The sequence below is a fragment of the Salarias fasciatus genome, chromosome 17, assembly GCF_902148845.1.
Source record: "Salarias fasciatus chromosome 17, fSalaFa1.1, whole genome shotgun sequence".
NCBI lineage: Eukaryota > Metazoa > Chordata > Actinopteri > Blenniiformes > Blenniidae > Salarias > Salarias fasciatus.
The window spans coordinates 18,804,322-18,829,420 of NC_043761.1; the positions used below are offsets into that span (position 1 = coordinate 18,804,322).

At 44.1% G+C, this 25,099-nt stretch overlaps 2 protein-coding genes across 6 annotated transcripts in view; both read right to left on the reverse strand.

Annotated features, from left to right (window-relative positions):
• The window catches only part of LOC115403871 (interferon-induced protein 44-like), a 391,401-nt gene extending 377,173 nt beyond the window's left edge, over positions 1 to 14,228 (reverse strand). For all 4 annotated transcript variants that reach the window (XM_030112908.1, XM_030112909.1, XM_030112907.1 and 1 more), the window contains exons 1-6: positions 14,086 to 14,228; positions 13,950 to 13,965; positions 13,786 to 13,819; positions 13,466 to 13,661; positions 13,106 to 13,258; positions 12,760 to 12,925 (exon numbers count right to left, since the gene is read on the reverse strand). In XM_030112908.1, coding sequence (XP_029968768.1) covers positions 12,760 to 12,925; positions 13,106 to 13,258; positions 13,466 to 13,661; positions 13,786 to 13,819; positions 13,950 to 13,965; positions 14,086 to 14,097 — 577 coding nt within the window. In that variant the 5' untranslated portion in view covers positions 14,098 to 14,228. The remainder of the gene's footprint in view (positions 1 to 12,759; positions 12,926 to 13,105; positions 13,259 to 13,465; positions 13,662 to 13,785; positions 13,820 to 13,949; positions 13,966 to 14,085) is intronic.
• The window catches only part of LOC115403851 (uncharacterized), a 244,366-nt gene that overhangs the window by 216,592 nt on the left and 2,675 nt on the right, over positions 1 to 25,099 (reverse strand). For both annotated transcript variants that reach the window (XM_030112857.1, XM_030112858.1), the window contains one exon: positions 22,662 to 22,762. In XM_030112857.1, coding sequence (XP_029968717.1) covers positions 22,662 to 22,762 — 101 coding nt within the window. The remainder of the gene's footprint in view (positions 1 to 22,661; positions 22,763 to 25,099) is intronic.

Below are 25,099 nucleotides of genomic sequence, written 5' to 3' on the forward strand. Positions count from 1 at the left end.
GCGTGAGCAGCGGCAGCAGAGAGAGAGAGAAGGACGTGGAGACGACGATTAGCATCACTGTAAGTGTATTAAAACCTTCACAAGTTGAAAGTCAACATCTTAACCTCCTTTGTGGAGGAAATAAGTTCCACCTGTTCAACAAGCATAAACGTGCATCATATGTTAGCATAAACAGCGACGTTTCCACAGCCAAGTTCTACACAACCACACATGCTAGTTAAGCTGACAGCTAAGAGCTCGTTGAAAACACGCTAAAAGAAAGCGTCTCTGTGAAGTCAGTTCATCGTAGTTTGCCATGAATCCTTAAATTTGGCAATTTTAGCCGCTGTTTGAGACAAACCAGTCCCCCCCTTCGATTTTTCCCGCAGATATTATGGAGGTTCTAGTGACTTTGCTATTGGAAACTTTACTGTTCCTGCAGTGGGTTAGATAGGCTATATTTGGAAATGAATTCCGAATTTATTCTTTCAAAAAAGATGGCCTAATTAAAAAAACAAACCATTCTTTAGTAATGATAAAGAACACAACTGTTTAGAGTATATAAGATATAAGTTAAGGATAAAGGTTACAGCTTATGGGAGGATGAGAAAATCACAGTTCAAATCCCTTCACTCTAGATGCCTTGTTTAGGCAATAACTAGTGTTATTTTTTATGGCATACAGTATCATCACTCACAAAATGTGAAGTCACCCCCCCATATTATAGTGTAACAAAATTATCCATGTCAATTTTAATAGATATTGAATACACATAAGTTTAAATGACATATATATTTTTATGTTTTCTTTGCAATTTTATATATTTGGATAATGTTCAGCAGTGCTAATAAAGTCAGAGAGTGTTAATTTCCAACAGTGTTGATTTTTTTCAGGGGGGGTGTTGGGCTATCGGCCAATTCATCGGCTATCGGCTTTCCCTGCTCCAAACTATCGTTTTTATATCGGCCTTTAAAAATCCACTATCGGTCGACCTCTACGAGGGGGTACCCAAAAATTCCCGGAATTTGACTGTAACTTTTTATTTCTGACATTTCAAAATAAAACACCACCGTCGCCTTCAAAATAATCTCCATCCGCATTAATGCAGCGCTCCAGCCGTGTCTCCCACTTCACCAGTGTGTTGTCAGACCCGCGCGTAGAAGTGTCATTCTGGGCCGGCTGCGATTTTTCTGTCACCTCCTCCACATCTGCAAACCGCTGTCCCTTCAGCTCCTTCTTCAACTTGGGGAACAAGAAAAAGTCACTCGAGGCTACATCTGGCGAATCAGGCGGATGGGAGAGGAGATTCATCTCATTCTTCTCCAGAAACTGCGTGAGGCGCAGCGCCGTGTCCGCTGGCGCTCTGTGGTGGTGGATCAACCGGCTCCACTCCGCCACGACGCTCTGCTTCCTCCTCACATCCTCACGGAGCGTCTGAGGACTTCCTGTAGTAGTCCTGATTTACAGTCTGACCTGGAGGGACAGACTCGCTGTGGACGAGACCCTGGACAGCCAAGAAGCAGCTCAGCATTGTTTTCACGGCTGAGCGGACCTGACGCGCCGACATCTGTATGGCGTCATTTTAGTGCCAAAATTCCGCGCGCAAAAAAAATCATAATCGCGCACAGTTAAACCACTCTCTGTGCGCTCGCGATGCCTCTCCGCGCGCGCGTGGTCTCTTTCTGCGCGCGCACGGTCACTTTTTACACGCGCGACATCACTTTTTGTGCGCGTGCGATCTCTTTCTACACGCACGGTGACATGTCTGAGCTGTCTGCTCGCGCGGTGATGTTGACTTTTGGCACTCAGGGGGCGGGCTTTGAGTTGACGCCACTCAACCCCCCTCTCCTTTGTGATTGGTTGCTCTAAACATCTACTCTCTTCAAATGGGTCTATTACTTTTGTGACTTATGAAACTTATCAACATATCATCTGCTCAAAACACAGAAAAAAAAAAGCAAAAGTACTTCACTGATCCTGGCATAAAATCAAATGAAATCTGAGAGAGAGGGGAAAAGACAGAAAAAAGGAGAAAAAATTTACTATAAATTTAGGATAGGTATAATTGAATAACATAAACAACATAATTAAATAGAGTTTAAATATTATTTTAAGACAGATATAATCAAATAACAAATATAGACTAACAGATATGAATTAGATATAATTTACATATAAATCTAAGACACATATACTTAAATAAATAACAGATATACACTAACAGATACAAATTAAATGTATTTTTTAAAAAAATCTAAGAGAGATTTATAATTAGATGAATAACAGATATACACTAACAGATATAAATCAAATATAATTTACATATACATTTGAGACAGATAGCCTTGATGGCTCCATGAAGACGTTTTTATTCATTCTTTCTCCTCCCAGGAAACAGCCAGGTCTCCTCCACAGTAATCAAATCACTGTATGGAGGTTATGTTATGTGAATTTTACTCCTCAATTTTCCAATTCTGCCGCCAAACGATGACTACCCGCCCTACTTAAACTGTGATTGGCTCTGACCGGAAGACAGTAGACGTTTAGAGCAACCAATCACAAAGGAGAGAGGGGTTGAGTGGCGTCAACTCAAAGCCCGCCCCCTGAGTGCCAAAAGGCAACACCATCGCGCGAGCAGACAGCACAGACATGTCACCGCGCGTGCAGAAAGAGATCGCGTGCACACAAAAAGTGATGTCGCGCGCGTAGAAAGTGACCGCGCGCGCAGAGAGGCATTGCGAGTGCACAGTGAGTGGTTTAACTGTGCGCGATTATTATTTTTTTGCGCGCGGAATTTTGGCACTAAAATGACGCCATACATTTGGCCCTTCTCAAACCGCCCGAACCACTCATGGACCTGATTCTTCCCCAGAGCATCATCCTTGTAGGCTTGCTGCAACAAGCTGAGTGTTTCTGCTGCTGTTTTTTCCCAGCAAAAGGCAGAATTTAATGTTTGCGTGCTGCTCTGGCTTTCTGGTTAATGTCGCCATTTTGGAAAAAGCGCAGACTGCGGCTGCACTCTGTTGCTATAAATAGTGCCTGACAGGCGTCAGTGTCACTCTGGGAGCTCAGATTTTTCACAGATATGCACGAGGCTTACCTGCAGCACATCTGATGGCCAGAAGTCAAAACTCATTATTATTAGTATTTTAAGACCAAATTCCGGAAACTTCTGGGTACCCCCTCGTATATACACACACACACACATATATATATATATATATATATATATATATATATATATATACACACATATATATATATATACACACATATATATATATATACACACACACACACTACACGCTTCGAGGCGTCGTCGACGCTCGGGACGCCTCGAAGCTGACGCTTGTGATGCTTTAAACACGACGCTTGACACCGGGTGGTCACAAAGCTCGCGACGCTCGCGACGCTCTTGACGCACGTCAGTTAATTGGCGTGCTGGAGGCTGATTTCTGTTTCCAGCTATGGCGGATCGCATCAGGAGAGCGGCTTGGCTTTATTTGTTAACTAAAGCTAGACCGCGTCGTCGTCGGAAAAGTCGCTATTGGCTGCTGTGCTCCTCTCTGCTCTGCCTGCAGCAGGGGGCGCTGCTGAGACTGACCGTTTGTGAGCGCTTTGGGACGGGGGAGGGGCTCACGCAGCACCCGCTGCTCATTGACGACAGCAGCAAGACGTCCTGTCACGTCTCCAGAGCACCGGAGAAGGTTGCTAGATTTGTCGCTAGTTGCTTTTGACAAAAAAACGTTGCCAAAAGGCTTTGGAAAGTAGCCAGATTTAGCGAGAAAGTCGTCAAGGAAGCAACACCGGCTGGCCCGCATCGGTGCTTGGATCACTCGTAGTGACGTAGCACCGGAGGGATCGTCTCTGATTGGTTGACGCTCAGCGGCAGCGCGTCGAAAGTTCAGTTTTCCCAACTCTCAAAAAGCGACGCTCACGACGCTCACGACGCTCCTGACGCCGGGGACGAGCGTCGTGGGCGTCAACGCTCGAAACGCTCGAAAAGCGACGCTCATGACACTCCTGATGCGCCGCCCCGCCGCCCGCCGCTCCACGACGCTCGTCCACCATAGACTTTGCATAGAAAAGCGCCGCTCACGACGCTTGCGACGCGTCCGGTGTGAATGCACCATTAGGGTTCCACCCTAAGTCCAGCATACTGAGGCTATACACCAAGAGAAAGGAGGGAGGCCAAGGCATGTGAGTGTCAGAGCCACTATCCAGGAGGAAACCAAGAGCCTCCATGAGTATACCAAGAAGATGGCCCCCAGTGATGATCTGCTAAGTGAATGTCTCAGACATCAAAAGCCCAGTAAGGAGGAGCCAAGAGGTGGTCCAGAACAATCGAGCCAAGATCCTGTGGGACTTCCAGATCCAGACTGACCAGCAGGTGATGGCCAACCAACCTGACATAGTGGTGGTGGATAAACAGCAGAAGACAGCTGTGGTGATAGATGTAGCAATCCCAAGTGATGGCAACATCAGGAAAAAGGAGCAGGAAAAGCTGGAGAAATACCAAGGGTTGAGGGAAGAGATAGAGAGAGTGTGGGGCGTGAAGACAACAGTGATACCAGTAGTGATCGGGACACTGGGAGCAGAGTCCTGCACTGGGTCGCGTACCCGCAAAAACAGCTGATTTGCGGGTGGTTTTTAAAAGCTTTGTTTTTCCTCGGGTTCGGATCTGGGTGGGAAAAATAGCTTGCGGGTCAGGTCGCGGGTTGTAGATTGACTCATGAGAATCAATATAAATAATAATAAATAAAATAAAAACGTTGTGACGTGATCCCTCTGCTGCGACTGTCTGCAGCACCGCCGCTCTTCTGCATCCATTTCCGGGTTTCAGTTAGTTGAGCAAACTACAGAAAACTATCTTGGTCATTAATTACTCTCTGAGGGTCGCTTCATTGGCTCAGCTGTTTAATTGCGTTTCGCCATCTAATAACACAATTTGTGATTGGACGAGAGCATCAAACGGTCTGCCGCCATCTGACAAGCGCCACTTCCAAAACAGTTAATAGCTATTTAGATATTTGAGAAATAAATGGATAAAACGCAGAACCATCACTTTGTAATGTTCCTGAAGTGTTCAAACATTACTCCGTGTTTCCCTGATGGATTACTTTTCTTTTCGATGGATTCTAATTAAATATGTCACGGCTCGTAACTGCTGAACGCCGCTCAAGTCTGGACAGAAAGTAAGTCTATTCCACACGTAAAGTTACCTTTAAGGGCCCGGTCACACCGCCCGAACTTTGCCGGAGTGTCCCTGGAGCGGTGAAAAAAAATCCATCACCGCTTGTAACCGTTCACCACTGTTCACCACCGTTTAACAGAAGTTGGCCTCCGTTAAAGCAACGCCGTAAACGCTCAGCCACTGCTGATGTTACACCCCCTCCAAAGGCTGCAACGATCAGCCAGACCATCATACAGGAGCACACCAACAGGTTGTTTTTCTGTAATCTAATGTATTAGAAATTAACATAAATAAACAAAATATTAAGTCAAGAGGATCAGCAAACCTTTTAATGCCTCATGTCTGCTGTATTAATGCCTCAAATCAGGTTTTAAAATTTATTTGACTTTTTACAGTGCATTTGCGCAGCGTCACCTCTCACACTCCGCGCACTCGTTTCCTTGATAAACACGCACACACACACCAACACACACAAAACAGTTGTGTTATTAACCGTCAATAGTAATCAAGAACATATTAAAATTAGTAAAATAAGTCTCCCCGGCTGCGCACCAGGACGGACACCCCCCCACACAGTCCGTCCTCACCCTGCTCATTTGATTCTAGGACTGCAGGCTCCAAGGACAAAGGTATTTATTCAGAAAATATGTTCGTTCTCAAATTAATTTTTGGAAACGAAAAACACTTGGTTTGCTGTACTTTGATGGAGGATATAATATTTTACCCGAATCTGTAACTGGCCCCTCTTGAGACGCTGCAGTGCTCCAACTACTGTGTTCACTGTTGTGTAGAGATTTATTACATTAGTTTATTTTTTTCACACCATTTTATGTTATTATTATGTAGTTGTAAACTGACAGCAGCCTACAGTAATTCTCTATACCTGGAGGCGACGCGTGAGCGCTTCATGCGCCACTGTAGGTTCTGCTGGACTGTCCGACACGTCTCCGCCATCCGACTCCCCCTCACTGACCTCCTGTATTATTGCTAAAGCTTCTGTTATGCCTCTTTTTATTGTCTTTTTTTTTTTTTTTTTTGGGGGGGGGGGGGATTTGGTTGATATTTTTGGCCGTCTGTCTGCTGTCAGAGCTCGCTCCCTGTTCAGATGCGGCATATGAACCAAAACAAATCAATCGCAGAAAAAAAGCAACACGAAGTGCGTCTTCTTTATTTTTTGGGGGTATAAATGCTTTGTAATATTATGTGTATCATTGTTAGGACCTTATTTGCTTCAGAAACCTTATTTGCTTCAGAAAAACATACAAGACACATATTTAGGAAAAGTCAAAGAATTAGAGGACAGGGGAATTATTTTAACAGATTTATTTGAATTATAAAAACCCAAAAGGTCTGTCAGACCGTCTTGGCTGTTCTGGTGTTAACAACTGTGAAAAAAATACTGTTTTATATATATTACGTCAAACTTTTTCATTTATTATTCCATTCCACTATTCCGCCAACCCCGTGTCCGCTCGTAGAACGCTTCCCACCGCTCCACCGACGTTTGAGAAACGTTTAATCGCCGCCCGGGCAACACAGCGAAGCAGCGGTGGTCCAGCGTCCTAGATTGCGTTGGCCTGGCGGACCCGAGCGTCCACGAACTTGCGTCTGGCGGTGCCAAACTTGGACTGGGCGTTGGTGGAGCGGGGGTGAACGTTGCCGGGGTGGAAAATTCAACGCTCCTCACCACTCAGAATATTTTGTGCAGCTCAAAACTTTCGGAGCGGTGGGAGGGCCCCTCCGGTAACATCAGCGGTGGCCGAGCGTACACAGCGTTGCTTTAACGGAAGCCAACTTCTGTTTAACGGTGGTGAACGGTGGTGAACGGTGACGAGCGGTGATGGATTTTTTTCACCGCTCCAGGGACGCTCCAGCAAAGTTCGGGCGGTGTGACCGGGCCCTAAGAGATTAAAAGTTTAAAAGCATTAAACGTAACAAACGAGTGTTTTTACAGTTGTATGGGAGAAGAACATGCAGGGCTGATGATTCACGACTGAAGTCAGGCTTTTATTGGAAGAGCTGCTGCATTCAGGTGCGTTATTTAGTCACTGGAACCTGAACTGTGGCGATGTGCTGTATGATGCAGACACTGTGACCCAAAATGATTACTTTATATACGGGTTACGGGTCGGGATGCAGGTCATGTTTCAACAGGTCAGATCGGGTCGTGGTACTAATCGGGCTGATGCGCGGGTTTGCGGTTCGGTTGCGGGTTTGTACGTCCCCGGGTCGGGCCGGGGCTTGTCTTGAAAATTGGACCCGTGCAGGACTCTGACTGGGAGCAGGAACCCCCAAGCTGGGAGGATGGCTCCAGCAGAGACCAGGAACAACATCTGACAGCTCTGTTCAAAAGAGCGCAATCCTGGGAACAGCTAAGATCCTGCGCAGAACCCTCAAGCTCCCAGACCTCTGGTAGAGGACCCGAGCTTGAAGGAGACAGACACAATACCGCTGGGGTGGCGAGAACACAGTTATATATATTTATCGATGAGAAGACATCCTAACCCCAATCCTTTCATGTGTGTGAAAGCCCCATGATGCACCATAAAACAGACACTTAAATCATTGACTGCAAAAGACGTTGAAAGATTTCTTTTGAAAACGTGAAAGCTATAGTGCGTAACTTTTAAATGTCTATGAATGTCAGTTTTAGCCAAGCCACTACTAGTGGAGATGACAAAATGCAGATTAAGCCGATTGGCTCCTCTAACATGTCGCGGGATTTTTCAGTATATATAATTATTGCTTTGCGTGTCGACATTCCCGCGCTGGCGCGCAGGAAATTACGCATTTTACGTCACAGCAAGAAGGGAGGGGGAGGACGCGTGGAGGGTCTCACAGCAACAGGCTCAGCTCACAGTCTCAGGCAGACCGAGGAAGCCACATGCGACTTCAGGGTTCAGTCCAGGCGCCCCGCCCGCGCTAAGTTGTGCAGCACCCGGTCAACGGAGGAAAAAAAAAAAAAAAAAAACCTCTCAGACGGCGAACACCGGCAGCATTAGCAGCATTAGCGGCGTTAGCAGCCAGCAGCGTTAGCAGCAACACCACACGCTACCCCCCACCCCACCCCGCCGCCAAACTCTTTTCCTGTAGGAAACACTGTACTTTGTGTGTAACACTTCGTTTTTCATCAAGAAGCTACTGGAGACCAACGGACATCAAATGATTTCTGCTGACTACCACTGGGTCTTTTCATCCACTAACCTGTCAGTTACAAATTAGCAGGCACCTTGTCTCCCGTTTTAATAAGCTATTTACATTTCTGTGGCAAAAAAAAGAAAACAATAATTACCTCTTCGAAAGAATCCATCTTTTTTTTCACTAGCTGTCCTTATTCACGCAGAATAAAAACCGTTTCCAACTGTGATTCGCGCTGTGGAAACGCGAATCACCGTGGCAGATTGGGGGGAGGAGGGAGGGGGGCACTGGGGACACCCGAGCGTACGTCATATGGAAGCGCCGGCTTTATTGTTGTAATAACGCAGAATTCCGCTAGAGGGCGACCGAAGTTACGCACTGTTACGACCAGGGCTCTTAAAGGAGGAAGGAAGTAACATAAACCCAGATGTTGAAGGTAAACAGAGGTGTTTAATAAATAAGGGTTACAGAAACTAAGGGACACCAAAAGCCGAACTCAACAAGATGAGGGGAAACAAAACTACTACAAAAGGTGATCCCTACTGATAAACAAAGCAAACGCTAACTAAACGGCCACACAACTGCACAGGCAGTTCAACAAAACTCAAGGCCGAACACAGAGATCAGTTTTCTACAGCCGAGCCAGACGAACAAGGAGAGATGGGTCACTGATCAGACACAGCCTCCCCCAGACTGATCCTCCCGCCAAGCTTTTGAGGATGAGGCTCCTCCCATGTCCGTCCGTGATTGGAGGCCACCGTATCCTCCCTGATGGTCTGGTGCCTCAGCCAATTATTCAATTATCACCTCCATTCCTGGAGGTGAAGCAGAGGGAGAGAAACAGCCACACCTGCACGTACACACACAACACAATACGGCAGCAGCCGTAACACCCCTCCCCTTAAAAGAACAACCCCTGGTTGTTATACAAAACTAATGCACAAATCACAGCAGAGGTGTACACATTTTCAAAGTCTGGACCGGGCATACACCAAGATGTTTTTACCCCTTGTGTCATGTTACCAGGTTGACCCTACACAATCCGGGCCCGGCGCATCAGCCGTTGGTTATACATGCGAGCACGGGACCTGAGCAGGTCGTGGTTGGCGAACACGGCAACCGCCAGGGATTTGCTCCAACCCACACCTCAGAAATGCTGGAGTACACTGGTAGAGTAGGAGCGGGTGGTTAACATCAGATTTTAGAGCAGGACTTTGAACGGGCCCGACGCTGAACAAACACGGGAAACTGTCTATGAGGCCACCGACGTCACACTGCTGGTCAGGTGACAGGTGATTTAGTGCCGAGGGAAACTGCTGCAGTATTTCAGAATTTGGGAGGCGAGTGCCCTGAAAAGCAGAATGGCGCACAACTAAGTCCTCTAGAGGACATCGGGAGTCTGCCACCATCGGAACACACGCGCCCGGGGAAAAAGTTCCTGTGCCAACGGAGCGCGTCGGGATGACAGTAGCAGTCTCATCCTCCAACTTGATGGGGGAGTCTGGCTTCTTCTCAGTCTTGACCGAATCTGTAAATTCTGACATGAGAAAAGTATTAAACAGGGGCACAATGTCATCTTCTTTGTCTTTCTTTGCCTGAGCTCTGGTGCTCACACAGGCCGGGGACAACTCGGAATCTGGTTTGTCAATGGTACTGGACTGGCGGTACTTGGGCACAACCAGCATCTCTAAGGTGGGAGTCACCTTGCCCCCAGCGATGTCATTTCCCAGCAGAAATGCAACGCCTTTAATCGGGAGGGCAGGGCAGACAGCCACTGGGAACACTCCAGACACCAACTCGGACTCGACATGCACGTAATGCACTGGTCGAGGAACATAACCCAGCTCGATTCCATGCAGCACCACACCATAACCGCAGGCAGACTTTACAGAAAATGGCAGCACACTTGCGAGAATAACTGACTGTGAGCAGGCAGTGTCTCGCAGAATGGGCACCGGGCGCTGATCAGCAGGTTCACCTGGCAACGACACAGTCCCTTGGAAAATAAAGGGTTCAAAACATGAATCAGGCTTGTCACTATGACTGTCAATGTCCAAAGGTTTAATTTTCGAGGTAATCAAGCCGACACCTTTTGACTGCGGCACACTTTTGGACATCTGCTCCTTGCGCTTTAGGGCGAGGCAATCAGCGATGACATGTCCAGCTTTGTGACAATAGAAACACTCACGTTCTTCTTTGCGCATGCCTTGGGATGTTAACACCCCACCAGCACTAATCAGGGAATCGCGTGGTTTTTCTACAGGAAAAGAACTCTTATGCGTGAGCACGTATTCATCTGCTACCACAGCAGCAGCAGTGAGCGAACTGGACTTTTGCTCATTCAGGTGCACAACATGCTCTGGAATACAATTTTTAAAGTCCTCTAACAAAATGAGCTCTCGCAGGGATTCAAAATCAGTTACTTTAGATGATGTAACCCACTTATCAAACAAAACCCCTTTATCTCTTGCGAACTCACAGAAAGTCTGGCTCGGTGATTTTTCGCTGTTCCTAAACTTCTGCCGGTACGCTTCAGGAACTAGCTCATAAGCACGGAGGATGGCGGCTTTAACACTGTCATATTTCAGGCTTTCCTCTACAGGAAGTGCCGAAATTGCTTCCTGGGCCTTACCGTGAATTTTGCACTGCACCAGCAGAGACCAAACCTCTGGCGGCCAGTGAAGAGCGGAGGCGATGCGCTCAAATGCGCTGAAATAGCTATCAACTTCCGACTCTCGGAAGGTGGGAACTAAGATGACATTTTTACTCACATCAAACGGGCCATGATCTGAGCTGGTGGGAGCAGGATACATACCGGCCGATGAGCGGAGCACGTGCGTCTCCCTCTGAGACTCGAGCTCAAGCTGGCGCATGCGTACCGCCGTCTCTGCCTCAATCTCAAGCCTCCGAATCTCCAGCTGTTGCTTGAGCTGTGCGTCTCTCCTCTCCGCCTTTTCCTGGGCTTCCAGCTTCAGCCGGGCGAGCCTGACCTTGAGCCGGGCCTCGCTCGCTGACCCAGAGCTGGCTGAGGAAGATGAGGAGGAGCCGGAGCCTGCGCAGACACGCCTGTCCAGGCCTGTCGGCAGTGCAGCACTCTCAGCTTCACTCCTTGGAGACACCTTTGTGTGAGGCTCAGCGTGCACGGTGGCACTGGCAGCGTCGCCTGAGGTACCATCCTGCAGTCCAGCAGGTGCCTGTATCACCTCCCGCTCCACCAGAATGCTAATGATTAAAGCTTTTAGATCTTTTTTCAGAATTTGTCGAGGGCAATCAATCTGAAAACTAGTGGCAATTTTAATCAAGTCATCTTTTCTACATTTATCAATTAACTCGAGGGAAGGTTCAGCAAGAAACTTATCAATGTTAAAGTGCTCCATTCTCCGTGCTGTACAATGCCACAAAAGAAGAGAATATCCCACACAACAAAACCCTAATTAATTTCAACACACCTCCTCAGGAACTTTAAGGTTTTCCCAGACGAGCCCCCACTTATGTTACGACCAGGGCTCTTAAAGGAGGAAGGAAGTAACATAAACCCAGATGTTGAAGGTAAACAGAGGTGTTTAATAAATAAAAAGGGTTACAGAAACTAAGGGACACCAAAAGCCGAACTCAACAAGATGAGGGGAAACAAAACTACTACAAAAGGTGATCCCTACTGATAAACAAAGCAAACGCTAACTAAACGGCCACACAACTGCACAGGCAGTTCAACAAAACTCAAGGCCGAACACAGAGATCAGTTTTCTACAGCCGAGCCAGACGAACAAGGAGAGACGGGTCACTGATCAGACACAGCCTCCCCCAGACTGATCCTCCCACGAAGCTTTTGAGGATGAGGCTCCTCCCATGTCCGTCCATGATTGGAGGCCACCGTATCCTCCCTGATGGTCTGGTGCCTCAACCAATTATTCAATTATCACCTCCATTCCTGGAGGTGAAGCAGAGGGAGAGAAACAGCCACACCTGCACGTACACACACAACACAATACGGCAGCAGCCGTAACACGCACTATAGCTTTAAGTTGACTGCCAAAGACGTCGACCCCCATCCACCTTGCTTCGCATTCACTAGTAAATTAAAACGGCACAGTGCATGGCCATGAATTCAACCATAAAAAGGAGAAAAAGATTTGCATTTAAAAAAATAAAATTCTACTAAACACCCTCAATCACTGAGGAGCAGATTCAGACTGGACTCTTATTATCACAGGACGTCGGTGTTTGACAAATTATGGTTGGTAATTGTCGATTAAATTATTACTCTGCAAATTACTGGCATATCACATTCGGACAGAACTAACATCACAGACATCCTCCATAATTATTGCAAATCAACAGAAGTGCCAAGGTGATTCTAGTGCCGTGCTAATAGGACTTTTGGTGAACTGGCTTTGTGAAATGACACCCCAGGTCCCATACGTCTTCTCACAGCTGTGAACACTCACCTAAATCCCGGGCTTCTTCTCTGACCTCTTTTATCTTTATAACAGGCTCTTTCTCCATCAGGTTTACTGTGGTGGCAGGAACAACACAAACCAGAACATGAACTTTGTCATTGATGGTCGGAGTATCAATGTAGTTGGATCCAGTTGGTTTACTGCCAGGAAGGAGCTGAAAAAAAGGACAATTTTAAAAATCAAATTACAGCTTGTAAAACCGTTTTGAAATGTTTGTGCAATTATCTATTTTCATGTTTCTTCTGATGTGACTGAATAATTTTATGTTGTTTACAGAGCTGTGTTCTCTGTTCTTGGTAAATAAAGTAGGAAAGAGAAACCATCATTCTTGTACCTTGAATCCTTCTTTGACGTGTCCTTTCAGGATCAGTTTGATATTTTCCACATCAACTCCTCTCCCAGACCCCTTCTCAATACCCATGGTGTCACAGAATACAAGAGGATAAAAGGTTCCAGGCGTTTCTGTCTGGATTTTATAACTTCGGTACTGCAAGTTCAAACAAGTGATGACAATGTTAGCATGTGCCGTTAGCCTGAGGTCAGATTTCAGTCACTGTTTCTCTAGTTGACACTCTGTTAATTGCAGTAAAAGTAGCTGTTCTGTCTTTAAGATGGAGAAAACTATGAACATTTTATCCTGTGTGGCTTTCTATATATTATCAACAGTATACATTTTATGACAAGCTCTTCATACTTCCTGAGTGAAGCTGCGGTCATAGTTAGTAGCTGCCAAAGCTCGAGCTGAAACTCTTCTTCGGAGAGTGGTGTCAACAGAGTCGATGAAGGCGGACTTTCCAGAGCCTGGCAGTCCAAGCAGCAGAACTCTGAGATGTTTAACTCCTGAACGAGGTTTAAAATTCCTCACATAATCCAATTCTTCATTTCTATTCCTATTCAAAATAAGATTAGATCAGGATGAAGTATGAACTCAATGCCCACGTTTCAAAAACTACAAATATTTCTTGTAACATGACAGAAATGTTACAGAAATGTTACATTCCAAAAAGTACTCACCCCCATGGTATGACTCTCCATGGTTCTTTGAAAGCTGTCAAAACAAGCACACCTGCATAAATCACCTTTTCTTTTAACACAGTGTAATACTGTAACATAGTTTGATTAGTACTTATTTTATTTTCTAATGTGAATTTCAGAGTCTGAAAAACAAATTGACTTACTTGGAGAATCTTGAAACTGTGGTAGAACAGAAGCTCATCTTAATCAGTATTCACAAGAATTGAACATTTTCAAAAAGTGTTTCCTGAAAACATTTAAATCATCATCAAAAAGTAGAAAGGTATAAAGCAGTCTTACCAACCAAGCCATGGTGAAGGAAAATACAGCTGTCACTGGGAAGCAATCAGATGTTTTTACTGAAGTGAATCTGAGGTGAAAAGTGTCCAGTAAAGCTGTGAAGCTGTTGATGTCTGGTTACATCTGAAGCTCGTGCTCAGTGTGCTCAGTCCACAAATAGCTGATGTTTAAGAAACTCTTCATACTTTCAGTTTCTTTCAGGTCACATGATTTCAAAGAAAGACTCAAGGTGCATACCACACAAGGGTGTATTCACATCAGAATCACAACAATCAGAAGGAATAAATTAAGAGCACATGCTTTTCGGTTTGTCATTATGGGACTGATTAGATTTGAGGTCTTGATAAATTATATTAAACTACCATTGGTGTAGCGGATGCAGGGTACACAGGGTGCGCAGGGGACATGTCCCCAATACTTCTGTCCCTCACACGTTTTTCAGCTGTTACAACTATATAATCCGATGTTAACATGAGGTGAAGTATTTTTCCAAACCGTATTTGAAGGCATCAGTTGTGGGTGACCAACATGAGACATGCTGCTGATAATGATCAGCAAACCCTCCAGAGAAAGCAAAAGCATGGAAGCGCTGAAAGGATATTTTCAAATACTTTTTATTTTCTCCATTTTGCCGTGATATCAAGTTAATTTCTGCAGTTTTCTCGAGATCTCGAGTTAATTTTCTTGTTTTCTTAAGAAGATAAAGTTGGTTTTCTCAACATTTTAAGTTAAATTGTCTCATTATCTCAGGGAAACAATATCATCTTTCTGGCCATCTACAAATCACAATCTCTCACCAAACCGGGAAGTTGAAAATCCTTTTTTAGTAACACGGGAGAAAATTTACAATATCACAGCGGCAAAATGACACCATAACAAGGAAAACAGAGAATGCAAAAATATATATACAAGGAAAAAAAAATCTGTTCTCGCCCTTCCTGGGCGGTATCTCCCCTAAGCTGGGGTCCTCTGCCAGAGGCCCGGGAGCTGGAGGGTTCTGCAGGATCTTAGCTGTTCTGAGTAATGCACTCTTCTGGAACGAGATCTCAGATGTTGTTACCAGTATTTCCTGGAGTCGTGCATCCAGCTTGGGGGTTATTGCCCCAAGTGCCCCATCAGTACTGGCACCACTGTTGCCTTCACAGCCCACATCTTCTCTTGCTCTTTCAGCCCTTGGTGTTTCTCCAGCTTTTCCTGTTCCTTCTGTGTCTGTGCCCAGCCCCCCTAAGGAGCCTACGGTGAGGTTAAAACATGGAGCAATGGTTGCCGCTCTGGGGCTGTAGAGGAACAGTCCTGCACTGGAGCTGCGGCGGGGCTCCGGTGCGGCTGAGAGGGACGCGATTACCAATAACTGCTCGGGAGCCACCGCCATGGACTTATCTAGGAGAGCATCCTTGTCCCTGAGTTCTCCGATAGCTGACAAATCTCCTCCTTCAGGTCAGCAATCTTTTGAGACTGGGAGACGTGATCGTCCCTGCAGCACGAAGTAGGATAAAGGGAGTCTGGAATATGTATCGATGAACCAACAGTATCCCTATACTGACAGCTCCACTGAAGCTGTTTTTCACAACTGATTGGATTAATTTAAAACAGCATTCGTACCTATTCTGAGAGAAAGAACACTGTCGAACAGAGAACATTCCTTTTAGAAGGGAAGAGCTCACATGAATGAAAGAGAAAGTAAAAGCATGTTGTTAAACCTCCCTTGTGGGGTGTGTTTTGGCTTGTAAACCTGAGAAACAGGTTATACACTCATAAAACCTCTGAAAGGAAGATTTTATTTTGAAACCACACCTCTCCACTGTGTACCACGCAGTTTTAAGTAATTATTTTCAGTAATTTCAGTAATTATTTTCATTTATGACTGAACAAAATTTGAAAAAGCCTGTTCATGCATTTATCTTCAGTGGGTTGGATTATTGCAGCAGTGACAAGTCTTAGTGTAGCTCTTCTTCTCCTACTTTTATGAGAATGGGCCCCAGGTTCATTTCAGTTATACTCTCATATATTTGTGTGATGTTCCGGATTAAATAATTCGGTCACTAAAACACCTTAAACTTAAAACTGGACTACTACTAAGACTATTGTAATTAACTGGATACATCGATAACTGTATAACTAAATCATAAAAAAAGCATTTTTTTTACAAACACAACACAAGATTTAACATGAATTTAGCCTTTTTTAACAACAATGAAAACATCAGATTTCTGATGTTGTGTTGTGCTGTGTGCCTGTATATCCTTCCATGGAGCACTGCGCTTGCGCAGGTCTGTGTGTATCAAAATGTTATTTTAATGGATTGAAAAGAAAACACAACTTTTAAAATGTTTTATAACCATTCGGATTTACTTCATGTGCTAATACACCATCCCCTGGACCACCGGAAGGAGTATTTTGTCCACTTTCGTCAATCCGGCTCTGTCTCCTCTTCACCTCCAGCAATTGAGCTCAGCTAACTATGATGCCAACAGCTGGGATCCAGCCACTGGATGCACAGACACAAAACAGATATTTGTGAGCTTGTCTAACTTAATCAATGACAGGGAAAGGGCGTGGGCCCAAAATGTTCGGAGTATTCCTTTAACTCTCGAGGGATGTGTTTTGGCTTGCCAACCTGAGAAACAGGTTATACACACAGCAAACATCTGCAGGGAAGATTTTATTTTGGACCCACGCCTCTCCACAGTGTACCATGCAGTTTTAAAGGAATACTCCAAAGATTTTTGACCACTGGAAGATTCTGTGACTCATTCCAGAGCAGACCTGTCAATCATGTAGTCACGCCCCCTCATTATGAAAACTTTTAACGCTCTATAAAAATGTCAGTATTAATATATTTTGAGATGGACCACCTGATTTCTCTTCCTGATGATGAAATGCAAAAAAAAAAAAAAAAAAAAAAAAAAAATTGTTAGCTGTAGAAACTCAGCTGATCCTGTTTTATTGACGTTTCATTTTGAATAGGATCCATGGAGTCACAGCCTTTTTGGAGCAGCCGCTGGTGGACACTGTGATATTGCAAGTTTTTGACACGAACCCCAGGTTTTCAACGGAGGCGGTGAATGCGACTGCATTCACACCACAAATGAAATCGCACGGCGCTAGACACTCGAGTTTTATCGCTGGTACAAATCATAGATCATTAATACAATGAATAGACCTTTCGTGATGTCACCCATAGCGTCCCGAAATGCCATTCTGAAGACTTCAGCGAGTCCAGCAGGACGTCTCCACATTGAACGTTTGAAACTGGATGTGATTAGTCCAGCCCGTCACGTGGTAAAATCAAGTGGACAGAGGAGGCGCTGTGATAGGGCGATTTATGCAAAACTTTAACTCCTAATATAAAATCAACACATAATTTATGTGAAAATCAGTCTGGTGAAGCAGCACGGTTGTAGAAACTAGTGATAGAGATCCAAAACAAAGGTTCATTTCAAAAGACCAGGGAGGTATTTTGTTATTTACCTGACAGTTTCGGCAGCTGTCAGCTGTCTTCTTCAGAGAGTCACGTGATGTTGTGGTGACGTATCTTGTCAGCTGATTTATACAGGTTTTGGCGCTATTCTCCCACCTTTTTTCGTGTGCTGAAAGCCCTCCCTGTCTCTCCAATGTATGTTTTGTTACATAGCTTACATGGGATTTCGTAGATAATATTGCATTTTTGTTCTGGTTGTATTCTGTCTTTGGGGTGTACAAGTATTTGTCTGAGTTTCCTATATGGTTTTACTGGAGTATTGATGTTGTGTTTTTTCATTGCTCTTTGTACTTTCTCTGTGATGCCCCTGATGTATGGTAGGGTTACCATTGTGGTGTTCTCCGTCCTCTCTCTGTTGTTTTCTTTTGGCTTGGGTCTCTTTTTCTTCTCCTGAACCTGCCTTCTTCCTTTTTGTATTGGAGAGACAGGGAGGGCTTTCAGCACACGAAAAAAGGAACACAAGACAGAATGTGAAAAAGAAACCACAACAGCACTAACACGAGCAACAAAAAGAAAAGCTGAACAGGAACAACTCAAGTCGGCCATTTCAGATCATTGTAAGAGAGAAAATCACATTATGGATTGGGATGGAGCGAGAGTCATCGGGACAGAAGAGAACAAACACCGACGATGGATAAAAGAGGCTATTGAAATTCGGAAACGTGCCCCCGAGACAGTGAACCGGGATGAGGGGGCCTTTTTGCTTTCACACACCTGGGATGCTGTACTCAAGAAGTCGGACTGCAGATGGCGCTGTTCTCCCGCTTCCACCAGTGGGAGAATAGCGCCAAAACCTGTATAAATCAGCTGACAAGATACGTCACCACAACATCACGTGACTCTCTGAAGAAGACAGCTGACAGCTGCCGAAACTGTCAGGTAAATAACAAAATACCTCCCTGGTCTTTTGAAATGAACCTTTGTTTTGGATTATAACTTGGAAGACCAATGAACCTTTTTGGACTAGTGATAGAGATGAAAAACATGTTCTGAAACCGGGAACTTTATATGTTTATTTTCACTCTGAAAATCAGCATTTTTGTATGGGTTCCAATGACACCGGGGCTCTTTTATGAAACCAGCATCATCGCCCCCTGCTGGAATTTCCCTGTGTGTCACATGAGAGTGTGTCTGTTTGTATTTGTGTGTGTGTGTGTGTGTATGTGTGTGTGTGTGTGTGTGTGTGTGTGTTTGTGTGTGTGTATATGTGTGTGTGTGTGTGTGTGTGTTACAGCCCTTGTTGCCTTGAAAAAAGACGTCAAAAGAGTCCAGCTCATCTTTGTGGAGGAGGTTTGCGACTCATTAAAATCAAAAAGCACTCATGGAGACCTATTTGTCAAAGAGGTGATATTTATTTCCATAAGCAAAAATTTTGTAGGCTCTCCGTGGTTGACTTTCTAAAACAAATACATAATCACTATGCAGTGTGAACTGCATACAGAAAAATACAAGAACACATGTGGAGGTTAATATAAACAGAGGGGAGGGAGCAGGCACGACATGATAGATAATGGGTAACAGGTAACAGGATAATCGAATAATAGATTGGTAGTAGGAGAGAGGGAGACATAACACAAGAGGAAAGGAAACATAAACTAATGAGGAGGGGGAGGAACCCTGACAGGAGGTCTTGGGATTCAATAATTATTCCACATTTGAACATTTTCTTTGAATAAATATTTATATGACCAAAATAACAGCAGGAATCTTTACATTTGACATTCCTTAGGCCGTGTTTCCACCGGACGCGGTGAACTTGACTGCATTCGCGCGACAAATGAAATCATGCTGCACTAGATGCTCAAATTTTATCACTGGTACAAATATCCAAAAAACCCTCGTCACTCGCCGTGGCATCATGTCACTCCAAGCTTGCCAATCATTTCACTGTCGAACACGGCACATAATGGGAGTGTATCTGTTTGTTTGTGTGTGTGTGTGTGTGTGTGTGTGTGTGTGTGTGTGTGTGTGTGTGTACTGATCGATGGTGTAGTTTTTGTTCTTTTTTGTTTTTATGACTGTTTTTACTGTTCAGCACTTTGCATTGTTTTTATGAATATAAAAAGTGCTTTTACAAATATAGACTGAGACTGAGATGCTCCGCCTGCCACCATCGCTGCTCTGTATTTGGCATGGAGAAGTCAGCTCCGGCTGCGGGCGAGGCGCCGGCATCGCTTCTGGATGCATGCTGCCCTACGGAGGCAGTATGAGCTCGGTGAGTTCCACCATCTTCTGCAGGAGCTACGCCTGGGTGACGGCCTGTTCCAGCGCTACTTCAAGCTGACGCCCGGTTTCCACCAGACTGTGAAATTCACTTGTGCAGAGATGAATAATTCATCTCATATCTGGAGAGCAACTTTAATTCATTTGATTTATTAATCGAGAACTCAGCAAATTGTGATCCTGCTGACATTGTTAACATTTCAGTTCTGTTTTCAGCTGTTAAATGTCAGTGTTTTTATTATCACTGTTTTCAGTCATGTTCCATGTTGTGATTGATGGTGATGTCCTAAGTGCCATCGTTATCTGGGGCAGACTGGTCATTCAGGAAGTCTTCTCCGTAGTCAAGGATCTTTCTCATTGCGCTCAGTATCAGTGAATCCGTCTCATCCTCTGTATCGATTTCTGAGCTGTAGTTCTTGACTGGGAAGATGCAGTTCATTGGAATTCCCAGCGCAACATTCACTGCTTCCATCTAAGTTTGAACACAAAATTAACTGTTTGAGAGATTATCACGGTCAGACTATTTTAATTCACTTCAAAGACCCACTCCAATGAAAACCATGTTTTTCACATGTCCATGTGGCATTTTTCTGATGCTACAGGACAGCTGTTGTGAAAACTATGCTCAACGTTGCATCTCTGAATATTTCTGTATTCAAATTGCTGTGAATCATAATCCAACCAGAAAATTCAGAATGAAAAAGACTGAATTTGTGAACAAACTGGGCAGGCCATAAGCTCTGCCCTGAAACAATAACAACAATTATACAATACAAGTGGAGATATACACACCGTTTCTTATTTTTTACAACACAGTGTAAAACATGAGTAAAGTAAATAAGTAAAACAAATACCGTATATTGACACCTAAGCACCTAAAGCCAGAGGGGCTGAACTTAAAGGTAATATCTGATGGGCGAAGTTGCATTGCCAGTTTATTAATGGGGTAGCATTCACTTTTTGATATATTAATTTCATATCCTGAAAATAAACCAAATATATGAAAAAGGGAGATAAGATGTGGAAAAACAGACCTGGGATTTGTAATATACAGTAATAAATCATCCACATACAGTGAAAGTTTGAATTCTGTTTGAAGCCTGGTAATACCGGTGAAATCGGAGGAAGACCTCAAATAAATTGACAGGGGCTCAATGGTAAGTGTGAATAAGAGGAGCGACAGAGGACAGCCCTCCCTGCAGTCTCTATTCAGAGTGAAATATTTAGATATAACATTATTGGTGATGATACTAGCATATGGTGATGTGTAAAGGAGCTGTATCCATGATATAAATTCACTGCCAAATCCAACTTTTGATAGAACGGCAAACAAATATTGGCATTTGACTCTATCAAATGCTTTTTTCTGCATCGGCTGACAAAATTATTTCTGGTGTATTGGTGGTACCCTTAGAGTAAATTACATTCAACAGGGTGCGAACATTATAAAACGGCTGTCGCCCCTTTATAAAACCAGTCTGTTGCTGAGAGATAATACTTGGAAGCACTTTTTCCAAACAATGAGCAAGAGCCTTAGATAGTATTTTACAATCTACATTAGAAATAGGTCTGTATGAGGAACATAAATGTGGATATTTTTCTTTTTTTAGAAGAACACTAATAGAAGCTTGTTTTAATGTAAGGGGTAGTGTGCCACAAGACAAGGATTCTACATAAACTGAATATAACATCGGAATGAGTTTTGTGTGAAGTGTTTTAAAGGAGAACTATGCAAGATTTGCTTTAGTGCTCCCCCTACTGGTCTCCTGTGAAAGCTCACTGTCGTAAATAGTCTCCGCATCACCCCCCATCCCCCGCCCCCGCCTCCGCCCCTGGGTGCAGCGCCGTCCCACTCCCGTTTCCTTTTTTTTCTGCTAGACAGACAAAGGTTTTTTCTGTCTTTTTGGTTCTGCCATCCGTGAGCACCTAAGGGTGGCGTTGCTAACGCTAGCGAAGGTTTTACGTGCTTTTATCCTTGTACTCCCGTATGAGCGCCGTAAAGCAGGTTTGTTCTCACGAGATGTAGTCGGGTCTGCTCCCCTGCGAGTTGCAAGTGCTGTTTTCAGGACACAAACCCCGGGGGGAGTGGAGGGACCGGCAAATCACTGTGACAAGTCTTTGTTTACCCCCACAGTGATTCTGAAACACATTTATTGAGGTAAAAAAGTTGCATAGTTCTGCTTTAAAGAACTCCACCGGAACTCCATTTGGACCCGGCGCTGTATTATTATGTATGTTTTGTGAAGCCAAATTAAGTAACGCAACTGTCAATTTTGAGTCCAATTGGTTAAAAGTATCTGAGTTTACAGTAGGAAATATAAGCCCATCTAAAAAAGCTTCCATATCTGTTGAGTCAGGGGGGAATTCAGATCTATACAAGGACTCAGAAAGAAGAGAATAAAGAATTAATAAGGGAAGGTTCCTCCACCAAGGCACCAGAACCACTTTTAATACGAGGTATTAGTCTGGATGATGCTTGGCGGCGCGACTGATGAGCAAGTAGTCTGCCCGATTTATCTCCATGTTCGTAGTATCTGCAACGTGAGTGTAATAAGAGACACTCTGCCTCATTGGTAGTAATGATGTCCAACTCTGTCTGTATGGCAACTCGACATTTAAGAGATCAGCAGATAGGACAGTTGCAAGCTGTTGGTCTAGGGATTTAAGATCAGCTGATAATTTATGGATTTTTGATGTCCTTTTTTTACATGTGTAGAGTATGACATTATCTGGCCTCGTAAATAGGCTTTCAAAGATTCCCATAATAACGTCATTGAGACAGGCTGTGATTCAGACTGATTAAGGCTGATGAAACCTCGACACAGATCTGATGCTGCACTGGTCGTCACCAGCTCATGGAATTTCACCATACCTGCTTTTTGATGTACTTGCTCTTGTAGACATTCTTCAGGTCTTTGTTGACTTCAGGGCAGGCTTCATCGATTTTGGTGAGAACAGCAATTTGTGGGATTCCTGCCAAGAAAGAGCAGAAAGCATTGAAATTAGTCTCAGAATTTATACGAATGTTTGACATTCAAATGTTTAACCTGGAAACTATCAAAGCTCTTCCCAGAGTTTACTTTGTCTTTTTTTTCGTGCTGTCAGTCCATTACATTTCTTAAACTAATCAATGACAACTCTGACCAAAATTAATAGTGCTGAATCATCTCATTTGTAAACTTGAAATCAACACAAAATCACCAATTTGATGCCGAAAAATGTGTTTCACATCAGAAAACACTCTGAAATGTAGAAATTGAACCATCCAACATTTCTAAATTGAGATGTTCAAGGGAAGGCCAGTCCCGTTTTCTCTTTGGGTGTTGAACAGTCCAGAACATCGACGTTACAGGAGGATATTTGTAACATTTTCAAGTTTCAGATGTCACACCCCCTACCTCTGGCTCCAGCTAGTGGCAGGACTTTCTTTTGTTTTCTCCCTGCTTTCTTCTGGGCGTGGTCTTGTGTGGACTGGTGCAGGGAAGCAGTTGATTACCTGAGTGCATTCACCTGCAGTGGGGCGTGGACTAAACCTGATAAAGCTGGTTCAGACCACAGTGCAGCGTTGGACTGTGAAACTACCAACAGTCAGTTGAACCTGTGTTGCTCTGCTGCTCTAACCAGTTTGTCCTCTGCAACATTCAGGAATCACCCTGCTGATGACAGCACTCCTTTTTTTTTTTTTTGAATAAGATGTGTGTTTTGTGATGTGCAAGATATCTCATCCTCGGTTTGAATGCTGCATCCTCTGCTTTCTACAAGGAGGCTTCATGAAAGGAAAGACATTTGGATCAAGGTCCAGAGTATGATCTACATCTAGAAAGTCAACAGTATTTTGAGGGGAATGAGCTGATAGTACACTGTCGTGTACACGGCCTGGCAGGAGGCTTCAGGACAGACACGTCTGGACATATCCTTGATGCACATTACATGTATTATAAGTTTTTCTGCTCCATAACAAATGCATATCTTCACTCTACATGATTTAGCCAAGATGGTGACCAGTGTCATCACAGATTACTTGAAAAGGTAATCCAATTACTGATTACTCATCAAAAAGGTAATCTAGTTACTTTACTGATTACTTCAATATCAAAGTAATTAAGTTACTTTAAAAGTAACTTAGGTACTTTTTACCGATTTCCTCCCTTTGCTGCCGCAACGTAAGAATGACAACTGGCTTTAGGTGTAATACAGGATTTTCTATTTGCTTTGATTTCCGGGTGGATCATCAAAATAACTGGTGGGTCTGTTTGTCAATCATTCTGACGAGCTGCTTTCGTCAAGCTGCTGTGTGCTCTCTCCCAATCACGTTCTACGTATTGAGCATGCGCATTCAGAGTGTTTATGTAGCCGGTGAGCTTCCATTTCAGCTAGTACTTACCAATGGCAAGTCTGACATAATGAAACTGTTTCGTAAAATCAGCTTTATGAGCGAGGCCGATCGCAGAAACTGTAAACAGAGCCGTGCACGCCCGGGGAAGATGGGTCGCGCTTGCACGCTTCCGCCACTGATAGGCGTTTCCTGGGAGAAGCAGGAGAGCACTGTGGATGGTCTGGCGCGTGCGCGTTTTTGAAAAGTGAGTAACAGACATTTGGCTTCGTCTTTTCAAGAAAATCCGGTATTACACCTTCAGTATACGTGACCCGGCGTTTTGTCCTCCTCTGGGAAAACGTGACATGCGACGTCACTCCCAAATGCAAGAGAAACATTTTCTCCTAGAAATTCACTTATACATATTAGTCAGTTAAATGTGCTGTTGCACCATTGTTCCTGAAGGTGGCGCTCTAAGATTAGATAGGTGGCTGAAGCCAGCCTGTGTTATGTTCACGGACTGTTGGAGAGAGTTTGAGTGGAGAGTTTTGACGTGGGTTACGGCTGCAGCAGTAGCCCTGTGTTAATTGATTGTCTGCTTGGCCTCAGTAAAATAAAAAAGCCATTTGGAACGACCCAGGGACGTCTTGTGCTTCGTGGATTGCAGAATGTTACAATATATTATGAGGTAATAACAAAATAGTAACGCACAGTCACTTAGGAAACTAACTTTAATCAGATTAATGGTTTGGAAAAATGAACGCGTTAGATTGCTCATTACTGAAAGAAAGTAATCAGATTAAAATAACGCGTTAATTAGTGGCGAGTTAGTGACAACACTGATGGTGACTGTTAAGTGTGAAACAATTTCAACAGTGAACAATCTGAATATCAGGAGAACACAGTCTGTAGTCTGAAATTTCTCTGCTCAAGGATGAACACACAGGATTTACGTTGATGTGGGATGAGGCACAAAAGTATTTCAAAAACATGAC